Here is a 26,848-nt window from a genome sequence, read left to right on the forward strand (position 1 = left end):
GTTCACTAATTTAAAATAGATCAAACTATGGCACCAGGATAGCGATTTGGTGGAAACTATCAGAATTTTTTCCCCCAGACTTTGAAGAGCTGGTACCACTGGATCAAGTTCATCAATTTTTTGAATAAATTTAACTAAACAGTTTTAATTTGATTTTGAATAGATGTGCAATTAATTGTTACTGTTTTGAAATTTTATTGTTGTTATCTTTAGTGAGTCATGCAAACCCGTTTTGAATAATGCTTTTTATAGGATAGGGGTGCTGGGGTTGAGTTTCTGGAACCAAGCGGGTGTTGGCCCGAAAAGTTTGGGAACCAACCGGTCTAGACGGAAACTCTTGTGATTTAATTTCAACCCACTGGTTCTGGTCCGACCTTCTGGGGCAACAGAAAACAACTCGGCACCCTCCTCCATATGACAGCCCTTCAAGTACTTGAAGATGGTTATCCTATCCCCTCTCAATTAAAAACTGTTCGACGGCTTGCCAATGGGGGGGAATAAATCCGTTTGGTTCCCAACCTTTTTTTGACCAGGGACCACTAGGACTTGTGCAGGGACCCCAAAGTTGGAAATAAAAATTCCGAAAATTTGAAAATAAACTTTAATCATAACTGCCAGTTAAACATTAAACTTAGAATAATATTTGAATATATATATATATTTATAATAGAGAACTTTTAATTGAAAATAGCTAAACATTAAACTTAGAATATTTGAATATATATATTTATAATAGAGAACTTTTAATTGAAAATAGCTAAACATTAAACTTAGAATATTTGAATATATATATATATATTTATAATAGAGAACTTTTAATTGAAAATAGCTAAACATTAAACTTAGAATAATATTTGAATATATATATATATATATATATTTATAATAGAGAACTTTTAATTGAAAATAGCTAAACATTAAACTTAGAATAATATTCGAATATATATATATTTATAATAGAGAACTTTTAATTGAAAATAGCTAAACATTAAACTTAGAATAATATTTGAATATATATATATTTATAATAGAGAACTTTTAATTGAAAATAGCTAAACATTAAACTTAGAATAATATTTGAATATATATATATTTATAACAGAGAACTTTTAATTGAAAATATTAATTTATTATGGGTTTATAACTTCGTTTCGCGGACCTTAATTTAGTTCTCGCGGATCCGCACACACAAACACACACTTCTCGCGAGATTACTCGTAAAGGGGAAAAAATCTCGGGGGGAAGGGAAAGGAATAACCCCCCCTCTTGCCCCCCCTTCGAATCGACTTTCAACCCCGCGAGACTTTGCGATGCCGAGTCTCGCTTGTGCGGCTGCGCGTGAGGAAGAGCGAGAAAAGAACGCGCACGTGCGCGCTCTCGCGGTATTTGGAGGCGCAGGAGCAGGTAGTGCGAGCAAGGGACAGAGAGCGGAGTTCCGGGGGGGTTAGTAATCCCCCCTCCCCCCCCCGCGAGTGGTCGTAAAGGAAGCCGGGGCGTCCGCGGCGCGAGGACGGACCAAGACAACGGCAGCCACGGCGGTGGCGGCTCCTTCGTACTCTCGCGATACTTGGTGGCTAACCTTCTTCCCTCACTTTCCTACCTCCCCCCCCCACTCCCGTCCCTCCCCTCCCCCCCCCCCGGCTCAGAAGCGGCGCCCTTTTGCTGTGGGGAGGAGGAAGGGTAGAAAGATGGGGAACCCGCCCTAGGGGGGTGGGGTGGGGTGGGGTCGGGGGTTTGCCTCGTTCTTAGGCTAGGGAGGGCGAGAGGGCTCCCCGGGTAGGAGCGCGTCGGCCCAGGCCGAGGGGCCCCTGTGGGGCTTCCTAAGGAACCGGGCTGGGGGAGGGGCCGCCTCTCCTTCCTCAGGACCCCCAAGGAAGGTGGGCGTTGTCGAAGAAACGCAGCTATCTGTACTGTGAGTGGGCAAGGGGCCTCTTCGTCCTAGGGGCTCAAAAACGAAAGGCGGTGGTGCTTGGAGAAGCCCTACTTATCGGCCCGAAGGGGGGGGTCTCTGGGGAGGGAGAAGGACCCTTGACCTCCCCTGCACTGGGGTGCTCCTGTTCTGAAGTTAGAGGATAAGGGAAGGGATAGGTGCTTGCTCAGGCTCTTAACAGCCCAGCCTTTCCACCCTGATGCCTTGAGAGCGAGGGCTGATCTAGTTAGAGCTACCTTTCCCCAATCCAAACGGTTTAGGGGAGTCCTGTCTCTGAGACAGCGGACCCAATAGACGAAACGTTTTTCCTTCTAATATTCTATCCTTTGTTACAGGCCCAAGCCTTTGCATATCGGCCACATTTCCCTCACTTGTAGGAGTGACAAAGGTGGGTTGAATGTAGGAGGGAAAGTTAGAGAAAGGGAGAGGAGCCCCTTGGCTGTGGAAGGGAGTAAGAAGGGCTAGTGTTTTTTTTGGGGGGGGGGTTTGGAGGCTTGCCCCCTCTTTCCAAGCACAGTGGAGAAGGAATGCCAAACCCAGAGAGACATGGGGGCAAGAAGGATGCAGGGGGAGGTGGGTCCTTGCATCAGGATGCAGTGGCGAGTGGTGGGAGCTCCAACAGCAAAGAGAGGAACCGGCTCTCCAAGCACAAAAGGCACAAGTCCAGGCATTCCAAAGACTCGCCCTTGGGTTCCCACGAAGCAGCCGCATCTCTGGGCAGCATGATCAAACCGCTTGTGGAGTACGATGACATCAGTTCTGATTCCGATACCTTCTCGGATGAAGCAGTTGTCAAGCTGGAACATCGGGAGAACGATGAGAAGAAAGGGGCATCGGAGAGGAGTGACCGGTTACACAGGCATCGCCATCACCAGCACAAGCGTGTCCGTGAGCTGATGAAAAGCAAGCAGGTGGACAAGGAAAAGAGGCCAGAGAGGAACCAAGAGTTTTCGGGCAAGCTGAGTTCCACTAAGGATAGAGTATCAGGGACCTCCAAAAGACTCCATGAAGAGAACGATGACCACTCCTCAAAGTCATCCAAGAGCAGTAGCAAGGAGTCCCGCTCAGCCAAATTGCATAAGGAGAAGTCCAGGAAAGAGCGGGAAGTGAAATCTGGGCACAAAGACCGCAGCAAAGGCCACCGGAAAAGGGATGCCCCTAAGAGCTACAAATCGGCCGATAGTCCAAAGCGGAAATCCAGGAGCCCCCACCGCAAATGGTCAGACAGTCCAAAGCAAGATGACAGCGCTTCAGGTGCATCCTACACCCAAGACTATGACCTAAGTCCACCACGTTCGCACACATCTAGTAACTATGATTCTTACAAGAAGAGCCCCAGCGGGTCCTCACGGAGGCCATCAGTTAGCCCACCATACAAGGAACCTGCTGCGTATCAGTCTAATGTACGCTCTCCTAGCCCTTATGGGAGGCGCCAACGATCTGTTAGCCCGTACAGCCGGAGACGATCATCCAGCTATGAGAGGGGAAGTGGATCATACAGTGGACGGTCCCCCAGTCCATTCAATCGAAGGCGTTCCAGTAGTCCTTTTATCTCCAAGCGGTCGCTGAGCCGGAGTCCTGTGTCCAGGTGTGTGGCTTTTACAGTTGATTAAACAAAGTTGGACTTCTCTGGGTCTGATGTGGCTCAAAGTCCTGATATCCTTAAGTCAGTATTACTTTTAGGGTCAAAAATGCTTTTTTAAAAAATTTGTAATGTGAGTAATTTGGCGCATATAACTTTTGTAGCTCATCTTACAGCAATCCTGTGGATTGGGTAATTGCTATGGAAAATTAATTTGGAAAGGCAGCTAGCTACCAGTCAACAAATGAGACAGTGATTGAACTATAATTTGGGCCCAAATTTTGAAAGTGCAAAATATCCTGTGTTGTGATACGTATCGTTGCTTGTTACAGTGCAGAAGTAAGAGATTGCAGAGTGGGTCTGATGGCTAGGACTTTTTGTTGAAACCAGTTTAATGTTGATTACAGTAGGCAAGGTTTAGAATTCCAAAAAAGTGCCTGAAAGTGACTATGGCTTAAGAACACTGTAAGCACTGAAGTATCTTATTACAGTGGCGTTCAGGGTGTCTAATTCTCTGGTCTGTCCATGTAATGTGGTTAGTACATTTCAGTAAAAAATTAGTTCCTCTTTGGATTGCCACTTTGTCAAACTAGAGAAGGCTACTCAAGACAAAATGAAGTTTGCCAGTGTATTATGAAATTGCAGTCTGCTGCTGTTGTATGCAACTTGGATCTCAGGTTGTGTTTGGAAATGTGTCCTGGGAATACACTCTCAGCTAGGCAGAGCAGACCAGTAACTTTAACAAAAACACCCTTTCACTAAAGCTGTTGTAGTCTAAGAGAATCCAGGCATCACAGAATCTGTTTAAATTGACTTTCAGAGCAATAAGTACCTTTTGCTATACATGTTTTAAGCTGAATGAGACCTTGAAGGTTGTCCAGTCTCATCCTTGCTATGTTTGTCTTGCATGGGATGAGTTTGCACTTTCTCGGCCATTTGGAAGCTGCTGAAATTGCATGATACCCCGGATATGTAGAACTGCAAATACTGGTTGCCACACATATAATTGTGGTGCTAACCTGGCAGCTGAAGAAGTAATTGTCCATGGGTAGTTCCATGCTGTAGCTGCTGGCACTTTGAATGTGTGAACTTGGGAGTTTGATTGTGAATTGTCTGTGCTCTTTCTAGCTACTAGGATTTTGTCAGTATGGACCAAACATACTTGTCCCTTGTTTGCGCTGTATATTGTCAGAGTTCAGCTGTGAACTCTCTGGGTAGCTTGGACGAGTTATCATCTCTCACCCTTGATTCTCCCTTCTGTACCATGGAAATATTAATGACTTTCCTCCCAGGGCTGTTAGAAGAATGAATGAAATAACTGGCATAAAGCATTCTTAGTGACAATAATACTTTTCAAATAGCTATTAGTTTTGCAAAATGTCCATTGATTTGAAGGGAGCAAGAAACGGTAGGAAAGATATTGCACAGATGAAGCAGGCGTAAGGCCGCTGTGGTCTTGTGGATAGAGAGTGGGAATAATATCTGGGAGTCCAGGTTTGAATCCCCACTTTACTATGAAGCTTACTGGGTGACTGATCATACTGTCTCACCCCGGTCTGCTTTTCTGGGTGATTGTGAGAATATAATGGGGAAGAGAGAGCCACATATACTACTCTGAGGTCTTTGGAGAAAGAGCAGCATACTAGATACGTTAGGTCTGCTTTTCAAAACCTGCCCATGTTCTCCAAAAGTTAACCAAGAGTTCAGGCACTGAGGAGGTGAAGACTACTTCTCCTCCTGCCTTACTCCTGTTTTTTTTTGGGGGGGGGGGGAGTAACCAAAAACATCTCTTCACAAATTTTGGGAGTTGCCTTTCAAAGAGAAAGGAGTTAGTGTGGTGGTGTAGTTAGAGTGTCGGACTAGGATCTGGGGGATCCAGGTTCAAATCACCACTGCCATGGAAGCTTGCTAGGTGACCTTGAGCCAGTCAGATGCTCTTAGCCTCACCTAGCAGGGTGTTTGTGAGGATAAAATGGAGGTGAGGCAAGCAATGTAAGCTACTTGGCTCCCCGTTGGAGAGAAAGTCAGGGTATAAATGAAGCCAATAAGTGTTGGTCTCTGGTGTGGTGTGCTTCTGTATGAACAGCTGGCAGCTATTCGCTGATAGGAGGAAGCCCAGGGCTTATTATGGAGTGAGGACTCCACTTGCTCCTGGCCCAGGTGAACTGAGTCAAGCTTCCCTCTGCCTGAATGTCTGCCCTGCATTCTCTTTTCATTATGTTAGTGTGGAATGGGTGTTGTACAAGGTTAATATGCAGTGTCTGTGCAATGCTTTTTGAACATTAAAAGCGCTTTGCATACATATTCCACTGCTTACAACAGCTCTGTACACAAGCCTGTTGTGATTACCCCTGTATTGTATAGTGGGGCATGGGAGGGAGCTGTGGCTGAGAGGATGACAGCTTGCCCGAGGCCATGTACTTTGTTCCATTATTAAGGGAGGGTTTGAATGGGGAATGTCAGGAGTAGTAGTAGGGTACCTTCCTCCCCCAGAAAAAAAAAATATATATATACAAATAATAAACTTCTAATATGAATAGATTTTTTTCTTATAAATATGTCTAGCTTTAGAAAAACTTATTAATGTATCAGATTTTCCTATGTCATGTAGTAATGCTTGCCAACATATATCCCAATATCTGACTTTTATTGAAATGCTACAATTTTTCATCATTACTCTTCTAGTAACTATTCTTCTTTACTTGGGAAAGACTAAGATTTCAAGGAATTTGCCAAAACTGTGTTCGTCAGTTAGTAAAGTTAGTACCATTTCTTGATAAGCATTGTATTGTTGAATGTAATCTAGTAAAAAGACTTGCTTTTTAAAGCAAGTGCCTACTTTAATATTTCCAGTATATTTCTAGACACTATTCTCCAAAAGGCTTAGGTTTTAGTGCATGTATTTGAAAGGGCGGGGGAAGGGGGGTAGAGATAGGGTGATTTAAATTGCCATTATTAGGTGCTCATCCAACTTTCCAAACTTCCCAGGGAGGAGATGCCAGAACTTCCTGAGGCAGCTTGTTTGCATGATCCAACAGTCCTTTCAAGCACAAAGCATATTCTGGTAGCAAGCTCATGTTTGCTGTGTTGCAGCTTGAGTCCAGTATTTAATGCTCTCATCGTAGGACAAGTTAGTTCAGCTGCAGTTGTAAAGGAGCTGCTACTTCCTGCTTGTGGAATCATTGATGCCAGAAGTTGGCACACAACATCTCTGTGTTTATTGAGAAGGGAATCGTTAACATGAGTGGATTGCTATCGTCTCTAGGTACCTGATGTACTTTTTGGAAGCTATCCTGAAGAGGTGACTGCTTGGCTGAGTCACCGTCGCGCATACCAGAGAGCTCTGGGGTTGGATTTTTTGGTGAAGTCAAATATAATCGTATCTCAAGACAACTTGCTTCAATAAAGATCGATAGGACAAGTGGAGGCAACAAAAAACAAGGAACTATGTGTCTGAGTGAGGAATGAGGGTGGATCCCATTTCTGATCATTTTTAGCACACTCTCGGTCACCTGATTGGCTTTGCAAATAACTCATTGCTTTCTTGTCTCTTGAATCATCCTTTTCTCATCCATTCAGTGCATAAGAAACCCTTATCTTGCTTAATAAACATTTACATTATTAAACTTCCCTTTTCTTGCTAGCTTAGGGGTTAAGAGTAAAAATAATTTGCCCCAGCTTGTGATCTGTTTTTGTATTGCTATAACTGCCATCATCAGCAGGGTAAATATAAATTCTTCACAACTGGAAGGAGCCAGTATTGAGTTATTACTTGCCTACCTAGAGCTTAAAAACCTTATTTTTCTTAGGTACTGCTGTCTAATCCTTGGTGGGGGTAAAGCTTGGTGGACTGTTTTATGTCACTTGAGAATGGGGCTGTTGGTCAGTGGAGTGAAGCTATACTTTCCACATTGATCAGTCACCTGTGCAACTCGTGCACATTATGTAGGATTCTGGAGTATATTTTTAGGGGCATTCTGGGTCTTCATGGGGTTGTATTGAGGTTCACTGTGGCAAGATATCGCCTCACCTGGACGGCAAGATGCCCTAGAAAATACTTATTGCTCCACCTTGGCCATATGTGAATTTCTGTGAAATGCTGTTAAATGGGAAGGGAGGATACTAGTAATGGTCAGACAAGATAGCTGAAAGGCAGTGTCGAAGAGCACAGGATTTTGAGACTTCTGGAGCAACTTGCAGACAATCTCAAAGGAATTAAAAAAACAGTCTTTCATGGTGTGAGGTTTCCCTTCCTGGTCACCTAGAGATGATTTTTATTTATCGTGGGCAAGTGGCTATGTACACCTCCAATTTAGGCTTTCTTGAACTAGTCTGAAGAAACATCCTTGGAGGCTCTTTGGGTAAGATGAAATAATTGTCACAGGTATTGATTGTACAACGGATGGCACTTTTAAGTTATGCCCGTCAAGGAAGAGAGTGAACTGCCTTTGGCTACCGTCTTTTTCTCTGGAGGAAGGTCTCCTCTTGTTCTTTCAGATCAACAGCTGTAAATTATGACCCAGTACTCCCAAGAAACTAGTTTGTGTTTCCCATCTGGGAGGCCAGTGAAGACTGTTTAAACTAGCTATAATGGCAGGCATGCTGTTGAAGTTACTTATTGAGAGTTCGATCTGTAAATAGTGGAGTCACTGACCTGAAATGGTACTCAGATCTGTACATTACATTGGATGATGTGACAAATCCTAAAACTTGCTAAGGCTCAAGAGTGCCAGCTTGAGCTTCTGCAACCCTAAATTCCAATACAATGAGGTATTCAGTTCCTTCCCACGTTGGACCCTACTGGCAGACTTAATCCCTTTTGGACAAAGGATGATCAAGGTTTAGACCAGACCGTCTATTTGTCATGGAAGTTCAGAGCCATTTCCAGGTGCTTGATGGAGGTGGGACTATATTATAGATGGCTCTGATTGGTAAAAGTCGCCTCTGACATCAGAGATGGGGATTTGCATGGGATTGGAGAAATCCACTTGTCATTCTTAGAAAGAAAGATGGCTTTGGTCCAACTCCATTTAGCATAAATATCTGGACATTTGGGATTCGCCCTTGTCTTCAGTTTTCAGCCTGCAGTGGAAACTGGGTCCACAGGAAGTTGGGTAGGGGTTAAGGACTCCTTTGACTTCCTGTTACCACAAGGAACTCTGCACAGGCTCTGAGGAACCAGCTGCAGCACAGGTAACACGTTCAGCTTAGTTCATTTAACTATATTGCTTTTCATTTGAATATCTGTGGTGTTTTTATGTTTTTTGTCCCAAACCATACTTTTGAATCCAAACCATACTTTCCATTTTTTAAATCTCTTTTATAATAAACCTTTTAATTTTTTTGGGTTTGGGTTCACTTAGTACAATATATTTCTCTGGAATATTTCTCTTCCCCGTGTGCTAGACTGCACAGGTGCTACCAGGTTGGTTATATGCTATTTTGTTATTGCTGTAGTGTGTGTGTGTGTAAAGTGCCGTCAAGTCGCAGCCGACTTATGGCGACCCCTTTTTTGGGGTTTTCATGGCAAGAGACTAACAGAGGTGGTTTGCCAGTGCCTTCCTCTGCACAGCAACCCTGGTATTCCTTGGTGGTCTCCCATCCAAATACTAACCAGGGCTGACCCTGCTTAGCTTCTGAGATCTGACGAGATCAGGCTAGCCTGGGCCATCCAGGTCAGGGCATTGCTGTAGTACTGTGCTGAAAAAAGGCCTTCTCAGTGGGGTCAGTCTAGAGTAGGGGTGGGGAACCTCGGGCCATTTTATCCTCTGGATCATTTTTTCCGGCCCGCGGCACGCCTGCAGAGGGCCCCCTGCCTAGCCCCTCCCTGCTTCAACCCCCAGCAGGTGCGCGCTTCCTGTGCGGCCGCCAAGGGCCCCCTGCACAGCCCCTCCCCGCTTGAACCCCCGGCTGGCTGGCACGCACGCTTCCCGCTTGGTGGCCAAGATCCCCCTGCACAGCCCCTCCCCGCTTGAACCCCCGGCTGGCGCGCGCTCCCCTTGCGGTGGCCAAGAGCCTCCTGCATGGCCCCTCCCCGCTTGAACCCCTGGCTGGCTGATATGCACGCTTCCCTTACAGCCGCCAAGAGCCCCCTGCACAGCCCCTCCCCGCTTGATCCCCTGGCTGGTGTGCCCGAACTGGGGGTCAGTGGCAGAGCATCTGCTTTTCAGAGTTTGTGGCTCAGTGGCAGAGCATCTATTTGAGAGGGGCTGAGGATCAGAGTTAGAGCATCTGCTTGAGAGGGGCTGTGGCTCGAGTAGAGCATCTGCTTGAGAAGGGCTGTGGCTCAGGAGTAGAGCATCTGCTTGAGAGGGGCTGAGGATCAGTTAGAGCATCTGCTTGAGAGGGGTTGTGGCTCATGGGTAGAGCATCTGCTTGAGAGGGGCTGTGGCTCATGTGTAGAGCATCTGCTTGAGAGGGCCTGTGGCTCAGGGGTAGAGCATCTGCTTGGCAGGGGCTATGGTTCAGGGGTAGAGCATCTGCTTGAGAGGGGCTGTGGCTCAGTGGCAGAGCATCTGCTTGGCATGCCGAAGGTCTCAGGTACAGGATGGACTACCAAACATGCAGCATCTCTCTGTGTACCCTGTGCCCCTCCCCAATCTGGACCCTTCCAAGTTCAATCCACGGCATTGCTGGCTCGGGCAAGAAATGAACAGAGGTGAGTTGCCATTGCCTTTTTCTGCATAACGACTCTGGTATTCCTTGGTGGTCTCCTATCCAAGTATTAACCAGGGCTGACCTTGCTTAGCTTTTGAGATCTGATGAGATCAGGCTGGGCTGGGCCATCCAAGTCATGTTCCAGGCAGCATGTAAAATTTCTCAATAAAAAAAGTGTACTTCATAGTTTCTCTGGTCCAAAATGGGTAGACTGCCAATAGGTTAAGATCCTAGACATCTGCAGGACAAACCTACTGACAGAGGTTCTCAGGAGGTCCTGAGTGGTGGTTGTGAGTTACCAGGATACTTTCCAGGGAACCCTTGGAGTAAGGGAGTTTCCCAGCAAGGAAAGGCATCATTTCCCACTTCCTACTGTAGCAGATGGAATGCAGTTAAATCAGAAGTACATTCTTGGTGGCTGTCGGTGGCTTTGTGGGCTGCCTTTATTGCTGTGCTTGCTCTCATTGTGACCCTGGTGAGTTTAACTTAAGTGATCCCTACTTGCCATGACCACCATTGCCAAAGTCTGGTTCATTCAGGGAACCAAGGAGCCGGGATTTTTCCAACATTGCAGCTGAATCTCAGAAGCCATGCTGCTGTTCAGTAATTAAATTAATTATGGTAAAACTTACTACTTTTGCCATAGATAACAGCAAAATAGTGCACCAGGTCAAAACAGGTAACAGGGCGGTATAATAAAATTGCAAAGGAACATTGCACATGTATCTGTGGATCTTTATCACAGGAGGACATTTTTCATTATGTGCTATCATGTCCATTGTATAGTGAGCCTAGAGCCAAATTCTTGGATGGAATTTTGAAGGGAGTAAATTTTTGTTCTGAAATTGATAAATTGTTTTTTTTTTTGCTCTCTGACTCGGGTTCGCACGTCACCTTCAGAATGTCTCAATTTGCTATTGCGGCCAGGAAGATTAGAGCTCTTGAAGCTATTAAGAAAAAATTTGTATAGGAAAGCAAATGAGTGTGATCTTTGTTTTAATAGAGATTTTGTATGAAATAGTTTTTATCCAGGCAACGTATATTGATGCAATTTTATCCCTTTTTTGGCTTTTTGTACATATGTAAGTATATTTTGTAATGGCCTATGGCTAAACAAATAAATGAATTCTTCTTCAGGTCAAAACAGGTGTCTCCCAAAGCGCCGGAATGATTCATACTCCAAAACCATTAAGTTGCCCTTAAGTAACTAAGCAGCCAGATTTTACCAGACGCCAGAAGTTGGATATTTTGGGAAGATTCTGTTGGGTACCAAGGCTCTAGCATGGGTAACTTTTCATGGGGAGAGAATTCTAAACCTTTGATCGCCTCTGAAAGCACTGGACTGAAATAGCTGGTTTATAAACTTTGAATTTGCGGGTTTAATTTCATGTTTAGTTTGGTTTGAAGAATTCAGTAAGAGTATAATTACTGAGAATTATAGTTTAGGATTCATGTAGGTGAAAGAGGCCAGCTGACCCCAAGAACTGGCCCATGGTACTATTTTATCCAGCGTTTGGTAGCGCTGATATTGACTGTAGCTTATGGGTGGCAAACTGAAGCCTAGAGATGTAAACATTGCAAGAAATCTGAAACCATGGTTGAGGACAAAGGGGTGTGTTTTTGTTTATAGTGAAAATATATGCAGTGCTTACTTATCAAGGCTGAACTTCTTTTTACTGCTTTAACAATATAAAATTGATAATTTATAGCTCAGCAGAAAAACATTGCACTATTTGGCATATTTATTAAGCTAGAAAATTTGTTTTCAAGTTGCTAATACACCCAATACTAAAATGAGAGTGAACTGGAAACTGCTGCACCCTGTGCTACCTTAGCACATGTCTTTTATTCCTGGCATCTGTGAGGTAGTGAAAAATAAAAGACAAAAATAGAAAATACAGACTTTGTAGTAAAGAAAAGGTGGTGTTTGAACAGAAACAGTCTCCTACCATCATAAGGCTAGCAACATATTGGATATTGTTGAGCTTTATAACATTGAAAACATTGAACCATTCAGTGGTGTATTATTATTCACATAGCATATGTGGACAATTACTCATGTAACAATAATATATGCTGCATATATCAACAGTATATGCCAGACTTATTCCTTTCTCTTGCTGTAGATTGTCTTACATGGTACAGATCTTCATATTACACATTCCTGCTGCTTTCACATGAAGGATTTTCCACCGTTCAGCTACCTGACTTGTTTGGGGGGTTTTCCCCCAAACTTCCACTTGACATCTTAGTTCACAGACACATGAACACACACATGAAGCTGCCTTGTATTGAATCAGACCATCAGTCCATCCGCGTCTACTCACTGTCTTCTCATTCTGAATAGCAGCTGTCCAGGAGCTCAGGTAGAGGTCTTTCACATCACCAGGCCTCTTAACTGGAGACTAGTTCATTCTTTCCTTCAGAAAAGTGCTTTATTTTAAGCATGTAAAAAGCTGGAGTTTCCCAGGCAGGGCATATGCTATCCTTAGGAGCAGTTTCTCATGTTAGCACAAGGAGCTAGGCAGCAGTTTCAGGAATTAGCGTCACAGAAGGGACCCATTCACAGCTCAGCCTCCCTTTTTTTTTTTAAACTATCTTGTTCCTGTGCAGTGTTACCCATATTCCTAGAGGTTAAAGAAACAGACAAGAGAACCACCTGCCTTTTAGATGGGGGAAGAGGAGGTGTGGAAACTTTTAAAGATGTTTTTACAAGGTACTGCATTATTTCTATGCAGTGTTATCCATACTCCTGGAGTTTTTTTAAGCATTTAAAACAGAAAATAATTGCTTCCCTTTTAGACAGGGGAGTGGGGGAAGAGGATCATATGGATGCGCCTCTGCATATATGTGGAGTTTTTTTAAAAACAAAAGAAATATTTTTAAAAGTTATTGTGTTATTCCTATGCAGCATTACCTATGCTTCTCAAAATAAGATTAAAATAGAGTGGGCTGAGAATCCTAAGAATCATGGGAGAATATAGCAGATTGCGGGGGGTGGGGGCTTTCGTGCATGCCAAGTATGAAAGGAAGCCACAGCTAATGATGGAGTGAAAATGGATTACTCTGCCATCTAGAATCTCTGTCGCCAGGGCAATTTCACACACAGTAACGTCAGTACCCATTCCACTGTGGGGAAACCCACTCTGGTGTGGAAGCTGTCCTGGAGTGACATTCCAAACGAGAGTATTTTATAGAATTTCCCACACATACACACTGCTACTATCATCCCCACAATTTCGCCATTGGAAAAATGGAAAGAAGTCCCATTGGGGGATTTTTTTGGGAGCCCTTCACATCTGTAAGGAGCCCTCCAGCCTCATCTTCTCTCCACTGGCTGGGCCACCTCCCAGATGCTGGGAAGAATGAGGGGAGGCAGTGAGAGATTCTGGGGTGCACTGCATTGATTTTCAGCTGCACCTTTCCTGAGGGCTTGGAAGTGTCAAAGCCTGCAATGGCCACAGTGTGCCTGCAGCATCTCATATGGCCCTTGTGAGCTGGCCAGCCATCCTTCAGGCTCCCCAGCACTTACAGCATGGGATCCCAGTGGCCACTGGGCTGACGGGGAGACCTCTGGGGCATCTCAGTCTTCTGCACTCATGGGAGGCACCAGCAAGACTGGGGAGAAGCTTGAGAGCAAGGCTAGCTTGGTCAAAGGGTGTCACCACTCTTGTTTTCCTCCCAGCTGCCTGGCACCCCTCAGGGCACTGAAGGAAAGAATACCCCAGAGCCTCTGTGTTATTGTGGTGTAATGGCACCACACCCCAGATTATCTGTGTAAAAATGTTTCCATTTTGCTTTGTGAACGTTGGGTTTACACTGGGTGAATGCTCAAGGGATAAACTCAAATTGCCCTTGCAGGTGGTCTGGTCAGGAGAAAACCAGTTCTGTCCCCCTCCCCTTTGCAATGCTTTCTAAATTCCAAGCTGTAGAGCAGTGGTTCCCAAAGTGGGCAGTACCACCCCCTTGGGGGCCATGGGATTACCTAGGGGGGCACTCAGAGGCAGGGGGGCACTAGAAGTGGGCCCCTTCAACTTTATTGTTGGATAGGGTAGGGGGCGCTGGGGTTGAATTGGTGGAACCAAGGGGGCGGTGGCCTGAAAAGTTTGGGAACCACTGCTGTAGAGTTTGGAGGGGTAGCTGTTTGTATGGTAATGCATGCAGCCCTGGAAGACAAAGTAAAGCCAGGACAGAGAGGAGTGGACGTGTTCATGAAAGAGAGGGGTATCCATGGCTACTAGTAAAAATGAATATTAGTCTTGATGCATACCTATTCTCTGCAGGATCAGAGGAGCATGCCTATTATATTAGGTGCTTTGGAAGACAGGCAGGACAATGCTGCTGCAGTCACCTTGTTTGTGGGCTTCCTAGAGGCATGTGGTTGGCCTCTGTGTGAACTGCTGGACTTGATGGGCCTTGGTCTGATCCAGCATGGCCTTTCTTACGTTTTATGACAGGTGGGCTGACAGGAATGGGGACTTCTGAGCCTCCATTCTTTATTTACTTCATTTACATCCTTCTCTCCCCCATTGGGGACCTGAAGCAGCTTCCATCGTTCTCCGTTTTGTCCTTACTACCACCCTGGGAGGTAGATTGGGCTGACTATGTGTGACTGGGCCAAGGTCACCCAGCAAATGTATGTGACAGAGCCTGGATTTGAACCTGGATCTACTAGATCCTAGACTAACTCTGGGATCCCCAGCGTGGTGCCTATGGGTGCCATGGTGCTCGCCAATATCTTCCTTGGTGCTCACCAAGAGTTTCTCCCTTGCACTTGGTCTTTCTGTGTGTGTGTGTATCCGCCTCCTGAGCCAGTCATTTTGTGGCCAGCTGTCCCTCCTGCAGAAGGCATTTTGTGGTTGCACCCACCACCCTGTGTCAGAATTGCAAAAGTAAGAGCTTGTGGACCCCCACTACAGCATACTTGCTGTGGTAGTCTTTCCCTTCTTTTCCTTGCTAATTTACAATAGGAATGGTTTTGGGGGTTTGTGGGAAGAGGAAGCTTCTTGAGGAGAGTGCAGACATGGTTCAGATACAAGGAGATGTTCTGGAGACTTTGTGGGGAGTCTGAAGGAGACACTCACTGGAACATGGTTTGAAGATAGGTGACCAGCCAGAGGAAGGAAGAAGGTAAAACTGAGATGAATGTCGTCTGAACAACAAGCTTGTAACCATTATTTTAGCCTTTAACATCAGAGATAGGTCTTAAATCTAGGGAAAGAGGTTTGTGCTTAAACCTATTTGATTTTCCCCATGCTCAGACACTTGCAGTTTTAGACTGCTTATGCATTTAAATATTATTTTTTCTGAAATTGGAGCTATTTGATCTTTGTGAACACAGTCTCATGTTTTGGCTCACACTTATCAAAGTATAAGAGAAGCAGAGAGAACCAGTCTAGTTAGGACTTTCTAGCAAGTTTTTCCCTGTCTCCAACTCAGCAGAAGGGAATGGTGAAGCCTGTGGGAAGTCTTTATTGTGCATCGTGATGGTAGCTGCTGGCGTATCTGTATAACCATGAGATCTAGTCTCTTGCATTTTGAATAAAAAACCGCCGATATCTTGGGGATTCAATTTTTTCTCTTCTGTTTCTACAGGAAACCCGTGAAATCCCGAAGTAGAAGTCCTGCTTATTCAAGGCATTCATCTCACAGCAAAAAGCAGAGATCTGGGTCCCGCAGCCGCCATTCCAGCATCTCCCCTGCTCGGCTCCCGTTGAACTCTAGTCTGGGTGCTGAGCTGAGCAGGAAGAAAAAGGAGAGGGCGGCTGCAGCAGCAGCAGCTGCAAAAGTTGATGGGAAGGAGACCAAGGACTCTCCTAGTTTTTTGTCTAGGAAAGAGAACAGCTTGGCTGAAGTTAAAGAGCTGGCATCGGAGGCCAAGAAGACAAAAACAACGAAGCCTGAAAAGTGCCCTTCTGATGTGGAGCCAGCAAATGTGGTACAGCACAATGCAGAGGCAAAAACTGCTGCTGATCTTGTAAAAACAAAGGTGGTGGAAAACTCAGAGAGGAAGCCGCCTGCTCCGCCGAAAGACTCGAAAGCAATGGGAACAAAAGATGTGAAGCCTGTTATTGTCAAGGAGGAAGCTGTGACTCCCATGGAAACAGAGACAGCCGAGAAGGAGGCCCCGCCTTCTTTGCCTTCTGCAAAGTCACTACCTCCCCTGCCAGCATCATCGCCCCCTCCCCAGGCTCCGCCTCCCTTGCCCCCTCTGCCTCCATCGCTGGTGGCTCCCCCTCTGCCCCCTGCCCAGTCACCTGCTGTGCCCACCCCTGCTTCTGCTCCTTCATCTTTGCCAGCCTCTGCCCACTCCAGGACATCTCTGACTACTCAGGTCAACTCTCAACCCACTGTGCAGTCCTCCTCGAAAGTGCACATCTCGGTAACATCCGCTGTCCCCCACCTGAAGACGTCAACATTGCCCCCGCTCCCTTTCCCGCCTGTCCTGCCTGGGGAAGATGACGTGGAGAGGTAAGCGGGGCATGGTGGGAGTTTTGCTGAGAAAGCCTCTTCTGGTCAGTACTGGGAATGTTGTGCGCTGCAGTTTAGGATCCAAAGCTCTTCTCATTTTGTGGTGCGAGTGCAAAATCAGAACATCCGGTGCATGCAGTGGCACCCTAAAACTTGTAGGCTCAATGTGGGGGGTGGGGGGAAGCTGCCGTAATGGAAATATTTAAAAAGATTGTGAGTCCTCAAGATGCTAAGTATATGATACGTGTGAGACATGCTTCTGGTTCCTAGGTATGGGGGATGTAGTGATAAAGAGCATGATTATGTTTATTTCGAACCTTTCAGTCCCACCTTATCTCTTGGGACTCAAAGCAGCTAACTATGTAGCACCCAGGTTGCAGGGAAACAAATTCTGGTAGTCCCATTTACATGATTAAAAGGCACACATTACTCATTAAAGAGCACTCAAGACTGAAAACACCTAGTTAAACACAGAGAATTAGAATTAATTTAGGCAAATTGCTGGACAGTTCACCTTCCACCAAATACTCTAGAATACGACACTCTTTCATGCTTTCCTAAGTGTAACAAGTGACGGCGTCTACGGCACCTGTCCTGGTAGGCCGTACCAAAGGGCTGGACCTGCCGTAGAGAAAGCCTGTGATCTAGCGGTAGCCATGGGGATCCTCCTGAGGGAGGGCATCTTGAGCAGGAGGCTGTCTGAGGAGTTTAATTGGCTCAGGGAGAAGCGGCTTGATAATTACAAGGGTGCTCGTAATTAAAGGTAATTATTATGTCTTAAAGGTTATAACCAGCATGTAGATGTCAAAGAAACCATGTAAAGGATGTCAGGTATAGATCTGGTACAGGCTTCAGTCCAAGTCATCAGCTCTGGACTTGGATGAGAGGGCTGATCAGTTTGCATGATGTAAGGCAGCTCTGCTTTTTCTGGTGCAGCCTCTTGTATCTCCCTCGGGGTGGGTGTTTCCTGTCCCTGTTGCTCTTGCTTACCCTGTATACACCTGTGGGTGCCATAGTCGCATATTCAGTTAACTTATTCATTCATTCGTTCAAATCTGGGCCTTCCATTTTGTTGCGTATGTTAACTCTTGCTGCCGTGGCCCTGAGATTCCCATGTTATTAGTTACTGGAAGCCCCGACCAGCCTTCCTGCATGTTCTGAGTCTTCCTTGCCAACTCATTTTGGTACTTTTTGGCTGCGACCATGTAGGGTAAGAGTTGCATGCTGAGTTTAGGGGGGAGGGAATCAAAAACTCAGATTCTCAAATCTACGGCAGATACCAAACTCATTGTTTATGTGGCAAGCCCTTGGGTTAACCATACCCCTGAAGATGTTTGGCTGTTGCCTTTCAATGAACTCAGAACCATAGGGACCATGTCACTGTATAAATGAAGTTAGTTACGATATCTGCTACCACAAGTGGTACATCTAATTCATATGCTCATTCTTGTTTTCTGTGGTGTTCTAGTCCAAAGGAGATTGTTCCTCCAAAACCCGTGAAGAAGGAGAAAGAGCAGAGACCACGGCACTTGCTCATGGACCTCCCACTCCCCCCAGAGCTTCCTGGTGGAGACCCTTCACCTCCTGAGTCTCCGGAACCAAAGGCAGCCACACCACCTCAGCAACCGTTGAGAAAGAGACCAAAGTAAGGAGGTCTGCCTGATTGCCTGGCAGAAGGTTCAGAATACATTTTGGCTTTCATCAAAATATTGTTTGCTGTGGAAGATCTGTGAAGTTCGGGGTGGGTGGGGAGAAGGAAAGAGCTGGATAGAGTCTGAAGTGCCAACCTTGTGAACGTAGCTGCTCATCTGAGCTGAGGAACAAGTCTTCCCAGTGTGGTGTAGTGGTTAAGAGCGGCGGAGGCTAATCTGGTGAACTGGATTTGTTTCCCCACTCCTTCACCTGAAGCCAGCTGGGTGACCTTGGGCTAGTCACAGTTCTCTCAGAACTTTGTCAGCCCTCACAAGGTGTCTTGTAAGCCGGTTTGATTCTCCTTAAAAGGTAGAGAAAGTTGACATATAAAAACCAACTCTTCTTCCCATACGAGTAGCTTGCCAGATCCCTATAAGCTCTCTTCAGACATGTAGTAGTAATAATAAATAGCAGTTGTAGTGCTTTAGATTGTTCAAAGCACTTCGTATTCATTTGCAGTCCTTATGGCAGCCCTGTAAGGATGGTCAGTATCATTATTACCATGCTGTGAATATAAGTCTGAGGTGAAGAATGTTTGGCACATGACCATCACCAGTTTAAGGCAGAGGCAAGATTTTTTTCAACTGGGGACTTACTGGGACCTAATGCTTTCTTCTAGCCACTGGGCTACACAAACTCTCATGGGCAGAATGGTAAATTTCTTTGTAAGCTGGGACCAGGGGGTGGGGTCATTCCTGTTGCTATGTAGTAGATATTCCCTGCCTTGAGCAATTTTAATGGTGTTCCTAAACTCCAATTGAAGCTTCTCTTTGACAGGTGCTGAAGTCAGGACAATGCAATTTTATTTATTTTTACTTTGTCTTTCTGCCCAGGTTCTTTTCTTTTCTTTTTTTGCTGTCAAGTCACAGCTGACTTACAGCAACCCCGTAGGGTTTTCAAGGCAAGAGTCATTCAGAGGTGGTTTTTCATTGCCTGCCTCCGCAACACAACCCTGGTATTCCTTGGTGGTCTCCCATCCAAATACTTTTTATTTTTTATTTTTCATTTCATTGGATTTATATCCTGCCCTTTCCCAACTACAACAGATGTAATAATAGGGAGTATAGGTACCAAATATACTGAAGGTAAATAACAAAATAGTAGTACCTATAATAAAATACATATGTATTTATATTCAAAACATAGATAACTGTAGGTTTACACAATAGACGTATTTTCAGTGTTTAACACAATTTCTGCTAGTATCCACTGTTCAAAAATAACTAGATTTTTACAGTATAAAGGTTTTCAATATCTAACATAGTTTATTAATATAGCTACAATGTGCATATATCTTTAAGCTTGTCTTTACCTGGTGATCTCACCACCCGAAGTAGACAGTAGACACAGAATTCAATCTTATAATAGATTATTAAGAATTACAGTCTTTAAGCTAAAAAAGAAAATATAGCATTTTGACCTTTCTGAACTCTACCTGATGAATTAACTACCAGCTGATTTTAGTGAATAAGATTTCAATCTGATTAGAAATTTCAAACCGATAAGAGAATGTATTATTTTGAATTTGCATACTATTAGGTCTTACTTTGTATTTTGTATAACTAACAAAAAGATGTATGTTAGCTTTACAGAAATATAAATGTTATATCTATATTAATAAACTGTGTTAGATATTGGCAGTCTTTATACTGTAAAAATCAACAGTTATTTTTGAACAGTGGATACTAGTAGAAATTGTGTTAAACTTTCCCAACTACAGTCAGGTTCAGGGCGGCTACCAACAGAAAAAGAAATAAATATAAATACATTATAAACTTAAAAACCTATACATGCTAAAATTCAGAAAGGCGCCGTACTAATAATCAACAGGAAGGGATAATCAAGCAGGAAAGAGCAGAGGAAAAGGTGAGGGAAACAACAACAACCACAACCAGCTATTAAATAAAGGAAGAATAAAACATAGGGTTAAGGGTAGGGAGGCCAGCTGCCATGTAACGGTCATTGTGTTAACCATAGGCCTGGTGGAACATCTTGGTCTTACAGGCCCTGCAGAATTGAACCAGGTCCTGCAGGTCTCACTTGCTAGAGAGTTCTACCAGGCTGGGGCCAGAGCTGAAAAACTCTGGCCCTGGTTGAGGACAGCCAGATGCTCCTTGGGTCAGGGACCATCAGTAAGTTGTTACTAGCTGAGCTCAATACTCTGTGGGCGGTGTGTGTGTGTATCGGGAAAGGTGGTTCCGCAGTTATGATGGTCCCAGACTTTCCAGGGCCGACCCCACTTTGCTTCTGAGATCTGACAAGATCAGGCTAGCCTAGGACTAGCTTCATAGTCACTTCAGGGCCTAGCTTCATAGTCACTTACAATTAAACTATGCATAGAGATCAAGGCCTGGAAGAACTAAAACTTCCTAGGGAACTAAAGCCAGGCCAGAAGGGAACTAGCTGGTCTTGTGAACATGGGAAGTCATATAGAAAGTGATTTTTTTTAAAGCTACCAACTCCTTAAATTTAAACCCAAAACCAGATTGGTAATCATTTAATATTTCATAACGCAGGTTTTACCTGGTCTCTGGCACATCATTATTTATAAGAGTGAGTCATGTCGCAAAGTGATTTAAAACCATTTAAACAGGTGTGTGTAGTTTCCATGTAGAAAATAGGTTTTCAGGCCCCCTCTTCTTTTTAAAAACGAGGAGATAGAAGACGATTCTCTAGAAGCGAGGCATGCTGTTCTAGCCAGGGCTGATGACACCACTGAAGAAGCCCTTATAACTTTCTTTTCTGCTGTCAAAATATCCAGAGTCAGGAACAAAGCAATATAAAAGCAAACCACTAAAAACTAAGCAGCAATTCAAGGGGCTGTGACTTTAGTGCCTTAGTGCTTAGTCGGTATGAATGGGCTTGGCTTAAAGGGACTGCAGCCAACCCAGGGCCGATGACAAAAGGATGTTAATGTTCCGTAATTACGGCAGCTGCTTCCTCAATGGGGGATAATTTTTATGAAATAGTTCCCCAATGGTTTCATGCAACTGCCCATTAGAGCTTGGGAAACTGAGCCCGCCCAGCTGAGGGAAGGGTGCAGTTATGTGTGTATAGAATGAGGCAGAGAGAAAGAATCAGACAGTCACTGTTGTGAGTTGGCTGAAGCATCTCGGGTACAGGATTTCTCTGGCGATCAGATGTGGAGCAGTGGATTTGCTACCGTATAGGAGTGCTGCTTCTCGCACTGAGGGAAGGGCATCTTGCAGACTTTTAGGTAGTTCCTATCATATGCCCAGGTAGGCTGGACCAAAACTTTACTTCTTGTCTTCCTGGGCTGGAACTGCCCAGATAGCCCAGTTTTCTGTCCTGCCTTGCAAGGAGAGCAGCGTCGTAGAGTAGCTTCGCTCTTCCCTAAAACTGTCCTTATCTAGTCTCTTCTACTTGAATACTGCTTCTAGCCTACATAGAAATATCTGTCCCTTGTAAGTCTGTTCCTTGTCTCCTCCAGCTTGCCTTCTTATCCCACCCTGATTTTCCTCCCTCCCCGCTTTGCTCTACGAGCCACGATGGCAGACGAAAAAAGAAACACAGAGGACAAGCTCCTCTCCGAGGAGGATTACGATCGCACCCTCGTCGTTTTGGCAGGGCAAGCAGCAGTCAAAGCCTCTAACAGCCACAGATGTGGTCCCGCAGAGCAAAACGCAAGGGCCCAAGGAAAAGTGCACAAATCAGCACCTTAGCGGGCGGCTTCTGAAGCACCCTGCTCTACTGTATGCAAAAGGGGAACGAGCCTAGGAGCAACATTGGTTTCCTCTCAGCTGCCGGGCGGTAACATATGCCCCCTTCAGCCAGCAGAAGGCCTGAACACCCTCCCCCTTATACACTCAGAGGTGATAGAAATAGTTAACGTGACCCTAGATAGGCAGTTCCAGGTCCTGCAGGCCATGAGGGATTCTAACCCCTCTCCTTCCAATCAGGTGGTTGCGCTTCCCCTGGTAGCCTGCCTAGGAGCAACAGTGGTTTCCTCTCAGCTGCCGGGCGGTAACATATGCCCCCTTCAGCCAGCAGAAGGCCTGAACACCCTCCCCCTTATACACTCAGAGGTGATAGAAATAGTTAACGTGACCCTAGATAGGCAGTTCCAGGTCCTGCAGGCCATGAGGGACTCTAACCCCTCTCCTTCCAATCAGGTGGTTGCGCTTCCCCTGGTAGCCTGCCCCCACTTCATTTTCTACCTAGAGATCAGTGGGAAGGGGAGGAACAACTCGCCCCAGAGAAATCTGGCACACAGTGGCTGACTAAAGCAGCAATGGTGAGAGCCAGTGTGGTGTGGTGGTTAAGAGTAGTGGTTTGGAGTGGTGGACTCTGATCTGGAGAACCAGGTTTGATTCCCCACTCCTACACATGAAGCCAGCTGGGTGACATTGGGCTAGTCTTACTTTCTCAGCCCCACCTACCTCACAGGGTGTCTGTTGTGGGAAGGGAGGGGATTATAAGCCGGTTTGATTCTTCCTTAAGTGGTAGAGAAAGTCGGCTTATAAAAACCAACTCTTCTTCTTCAGTGACAGTGGCCTGCTTGGGCCCTGGGCCTAGCAACCAAGATGAGTGCTCCTGTATGCCAATAGAATCTGACTGGGGAGAGGGAAGAGGGGGAATTTACTTCAGAGGAAGAGGACCCCATAGACCCCATAGGAGCAGCAGCCCAGACTTTTCTCTGCTGAGGATTTTCAAGGGCTTCTTTCCAAAGCCTTACTGGCTCCGGACCTCAATGAAGAGCTAGACTCTACAGAGGAATCTAAACCAAAAATGTCAGAACAAAACAGTTCCCTTTCTCGAGTATTTTGAGAGGCTTGTGAGAGCAGAATGGGACAAGCCCCTTGGCAAGAGGCAATTTCCAGCCAACATTAAGAGGCTATATAAGATGGTGCCGCAGGCTATGGATTTGTTCCAGCTACCAATAGTGGACGCCCCCATGGCTGTGGTGTAATCACCAGGTCTTCTTTCAGAGGACGGGGTGGGTTCCATTTGGGACCCTTTGGATAGAAAGGCTGAAATCCTTTCCAAAAAGGTCCATGAGGCATCAACCTTAGCAATACAGGCCACAGCCACTACCTCCATCATAGCCAGAGCGTCCATAGTGTGGGATAGGAAGAGTATACAGCTCATGCTGGGGGACAAGCTCAGAATTGCTGAGGGCCTTAACAGGCTCCTTAAAGCCATCACTTTTATGGCAGACGCATCCCTCGACGCCATGATATTTGCAGCATGTGCTGCAGCCTCCAACATGGCTGTCAGGTGGGCACTTTGTATTTGCCTGTGGCAAACCGATTTCAAAGCAAAATCCCTCACTATGTCCTACCCCTTTCAAAGAGGTAAGTTGTTTGAGGATAGGTTGGAAAAAATCTCATAGAAAATAAGGACAAGAAGAAGGCTCTTCCAAAAACCATCAGATGGGAGGGGGTCATCTTCCAGAGATCCAATGTGGTGTAGTGGTTAAGAGCGGTGGTTTGGAGTGGTGGACTCTAATCTGGAGAACCGGGTTTGATTCCCCACTCCTCCACATGGGTGGCGGAGGCTAATCTGGTGAACTGAGTTAGTTTCCCCACTCCTGCACACGAAGCCAGCTGGGTGACCTTGGGCTAGTCACAGTTCTCTTAGAGCTCTCTCAGCCCCACCTATCTCACAAGTTGTCTGTTGAGGGGAGGTGTAAGCTCTAGTCCTGCGGCCCCATTAAACAGACTTCAGCAGACAACCAATCCACAAAAGCAGTTTTATTGGGTAGAATCGACGGGTTTCAGAAGCCATATTCAAAAGGACACTAGTAAGGGTCAAAGGCAAGGTACACAGCATATTTGGAAGAGCAAATGGAGATAACTGGTTACCCAGGCAACCCCCCCCCTCCAGGAGGCAGGAAGCAGTACTTGGCAATTCCCACAGTATGGGAATCTATGAAGACTAAACACGGGGCATAGACTGGCCTTGGACAGAATAGCACAACAGCACCTGGAAGCAGCACAATCAGCACTACCGCATACCATTCTCATGGCCTGCTTCTGACAGGAGAGGAAGGGAAGGAGGTGATGGTAAGCTGGTTTGATTCTTCCTTAAGTGGTAGAGAAAGTTGGCATATAAAAACCAACTCTTCTTCCTTCTTTCCCAATTTCAGATCCTTCCACACCCATCCATGCTTCAGAACTGACCAAAGGAGGGGCTCCTTGTCCTGCGGGAGGGGCTCCTTTTGTAGAGGAGGAGGTAGATTCAGCAGGTCTAACCAAGGCCGGCAATTCAACTCCTTTAAGGGAGATACATTCTCCAAGCCTGCCAGTGATGCCAGGTCACTAGCGGTGTGTGTGGGGGGGACTTCAAGCCTTTCACCACCATTGGCTTCTCTCTCACCTGGACTCGTGGGTTTTCCAGATAGTTTCCTCAGGATACCTTATACCAGTGGTCGGCAAACCGCGGCTCTTGAGCTGCATGCGCCTCTTTGGCCCCTTGAGTGCTGCTCCTCCGCATCCCCACGCCCAGCCAGGCAGAGGCGCCGCGCTCCCGCTGGGCTCCAGCGCGCCCCAGGCGGGAGGATCTAGCAGGCGAGCGGGAGGCGGCTGCTTCACACGCGACCACAGCGCCGCAACACGTGCGCCGGGCTGGCAGCGAGCAGCGCCTGCTCCTCCCGCAAGACCGGGCCGCTCTCCAGCCCCCAGTGGGAACGGGCCGGGGGAGGCAGGGACCCGGCCCTCGCGAAGTCCTCTTCCTGCGCTCGGCTGCCAGAGGAGGTGGGGGCGGCGGCGCTGTGCCTCTGCCAGGAGGGTCTGCTGTGAGCAGCGCCCGCCCCCGGCGGAGCCAGCCCGGCAGGAAGGGGCCGGGCTGGCCATTTGAACGCCGGGCATGCAGGTGGGCTCCCAGAGCCGCGGAGAGGAAGGTGGGCTCAGCGGGGCGGTGGGCGAGCTCCCAGGCCAGCGCTTCCATGGCTGCCCCGCTGGGGCTGCGTCCCTGTGTGGGACTGAGGCTCGGGAGGGGTGGTCAGTCCAGTGAGCCGCTTGCCCCGTGGGCGTGGGGGGTGGGGGCTGGCGGGCAGGCAGGCGTGGGCCGGCCCCTTGCGGGTGGACCGATCCCCCGCTCCGAGCTGGCACCGGTGCCTCGGGCCCCCCAGCGCCATGACGGCCTCCCTCCTCGTGTGGCCAGCCCTCCCCCGTGCCCGGCGCTTCCCGGCCTGGCCCTGAGCTCTGCCAACCCAGGCCCCGCGCTGGTGCTGCAGGGGAGGGGGAGGGGGCCCTCCCGGTGAGGGCAGGCAGGGGGGAGCAAATAGGACGGTGGCTCTCAAAAGAAATCTTAATCGTTCTACTCTTGATATTTGGCTCTTTTGACTAATGAGTGTGCCGACCACTGCCTTATACATTTCATGAGGACCCCTCCAGACAAATTTGTGTTCTTACCAAAAAGCGGCTCAGGACATTAGCAGCCATAGATCATCTAATTTCTATCCAGTCCATAGAACCAGTTCCCAGGGGAGAAAGACAACAGTGAGTGTGCTCCATATTTTTTCACGGTCCACAAAAATGGGGACTGGAAGGCAATTTTAGACCTAAAGTACATAAACAAGTTCATCATCATCATTAACTTTATTAGGCATTTACATCAGCATACAATAAACAAGTTAATATAGCCCAAAAGGTTCCGCATGGTGGAGCCTCCATAGTGGAGGCTCTCCGTCCAAGATGTTTTATGACTGCCGTAGACCTGACGGAAGCTTATCTGCACATACCCATACACCCCTCACACCTCATGTTTCTGGGGTTCACCTATGTGGACAGGCACTTTCAGTTCAAGGCCCTTCCATTTGGGCTGGCCTCGGCACCACGTGTCTTCACCACGGTCCTGGTGACACTGGTAGCTTCCCTTCGCCAGGAGGGCATCCAAATTTTTCCCTACCTGGATGATATCTTAATTTGTGCCCAGTCCAAGGAGGAGACCAAAGCCCACACGGACAGGGTCATCCAGATTTTGGGGGAACACAGGTACATCTTTAATGTACAAAAGAGCAGCTTAATTCCAAAACAAAGGTTACAACACCTAGGGGTAATAATAGACTCCAGAAGGAGTTTTCTTTTCCTTCCCCAGGAAAAGGTGTCAAAGATACGTATGGCTGATAAGGCCACAGCCAAATCCTCTCGGCTCATGGCACTTGCTCAACTATTAGGCCTAATGATTGCATGCATAGGTTCTGTTTCCTGGGCCAGGTTCCATGCGAGGCCGCACCAACAATTGCTCCATCTTCTTCAGCATTACATTCTCCAAAGAAGGGACAAAAAGTGCTGTTATCTCCAAAGTGCCGAAGCAGCCTATGGTGGTGGTCCAGCCAGTCAAATCTCAACAAAGGGCAGACTTACCTAGTCTTAGCTCCTCTTCAGATATTTACCGACGCCAGCCTATAGGGCTGGGGTGCGACCGTCTAGAACCACATAGCCCAAGGCTTTTTGTCCAAGGAAAAGAAACTCCGCATAAACATCTTGGAGCTGAGAACAATTCATCTAGCTCTTTTGCCGCCTTGCTTGTTCATGAGATCCTCCAGACTA

General features: G+C 46.5%; 1 protein-coding gene across 2 annotated transcripts in view; it reads left to right on the plus strand.

Annotated features, from left to right (window-relative positions):
* The first annotated feature begins 2,416 nt into the window (after nucleotides 1-2,416).
* CDK12 (cyclin dependent kinase 12) overlaps nucleotides 2,417-26,848 on the plus strand; it is a 59,958-nt gene continuing 35,526 nt past the window's right edge. For both annotated transcript variants that reach the window (XM_056863174.1, XM_056863175.1), the window contains exons 1-3: nucleotides 2,417-3,518; nucleotides 15,765-16,640; nucleotides 18,109-18,285. In XM_056863174.1, the coding sequence (XP_056719152.1) occupies nucleotides 2,458-3,518; nucleotides 15,765-16,640; nucleotides 18,109-18,285 (2,114 nt within the window). In that variant the 5' untranslated portion in view covers nucleotides 2,417-2,457. The remainder of the gene's footprint in view (nucleotides 3,519-15,764; nucleotides 16,641-18,108; nucleotides 18,286-26,848) is intronic.

This window comes from Euleptes europaea, chromosome 18, assembly GCF_029931775.1.
Source record: "Euleptes europaea isolate rEulEur1 chromosome 18, rEulEur1.hap1, whole genome shotgun sequence".
In the NCBI taxonomy this organism is placed as follows: Eukaryota; Metazoa; Chordata; class Lepidosauria; order Squamata; family Sphaerodactylidae; genus Euleptes; species Euleptes europaea.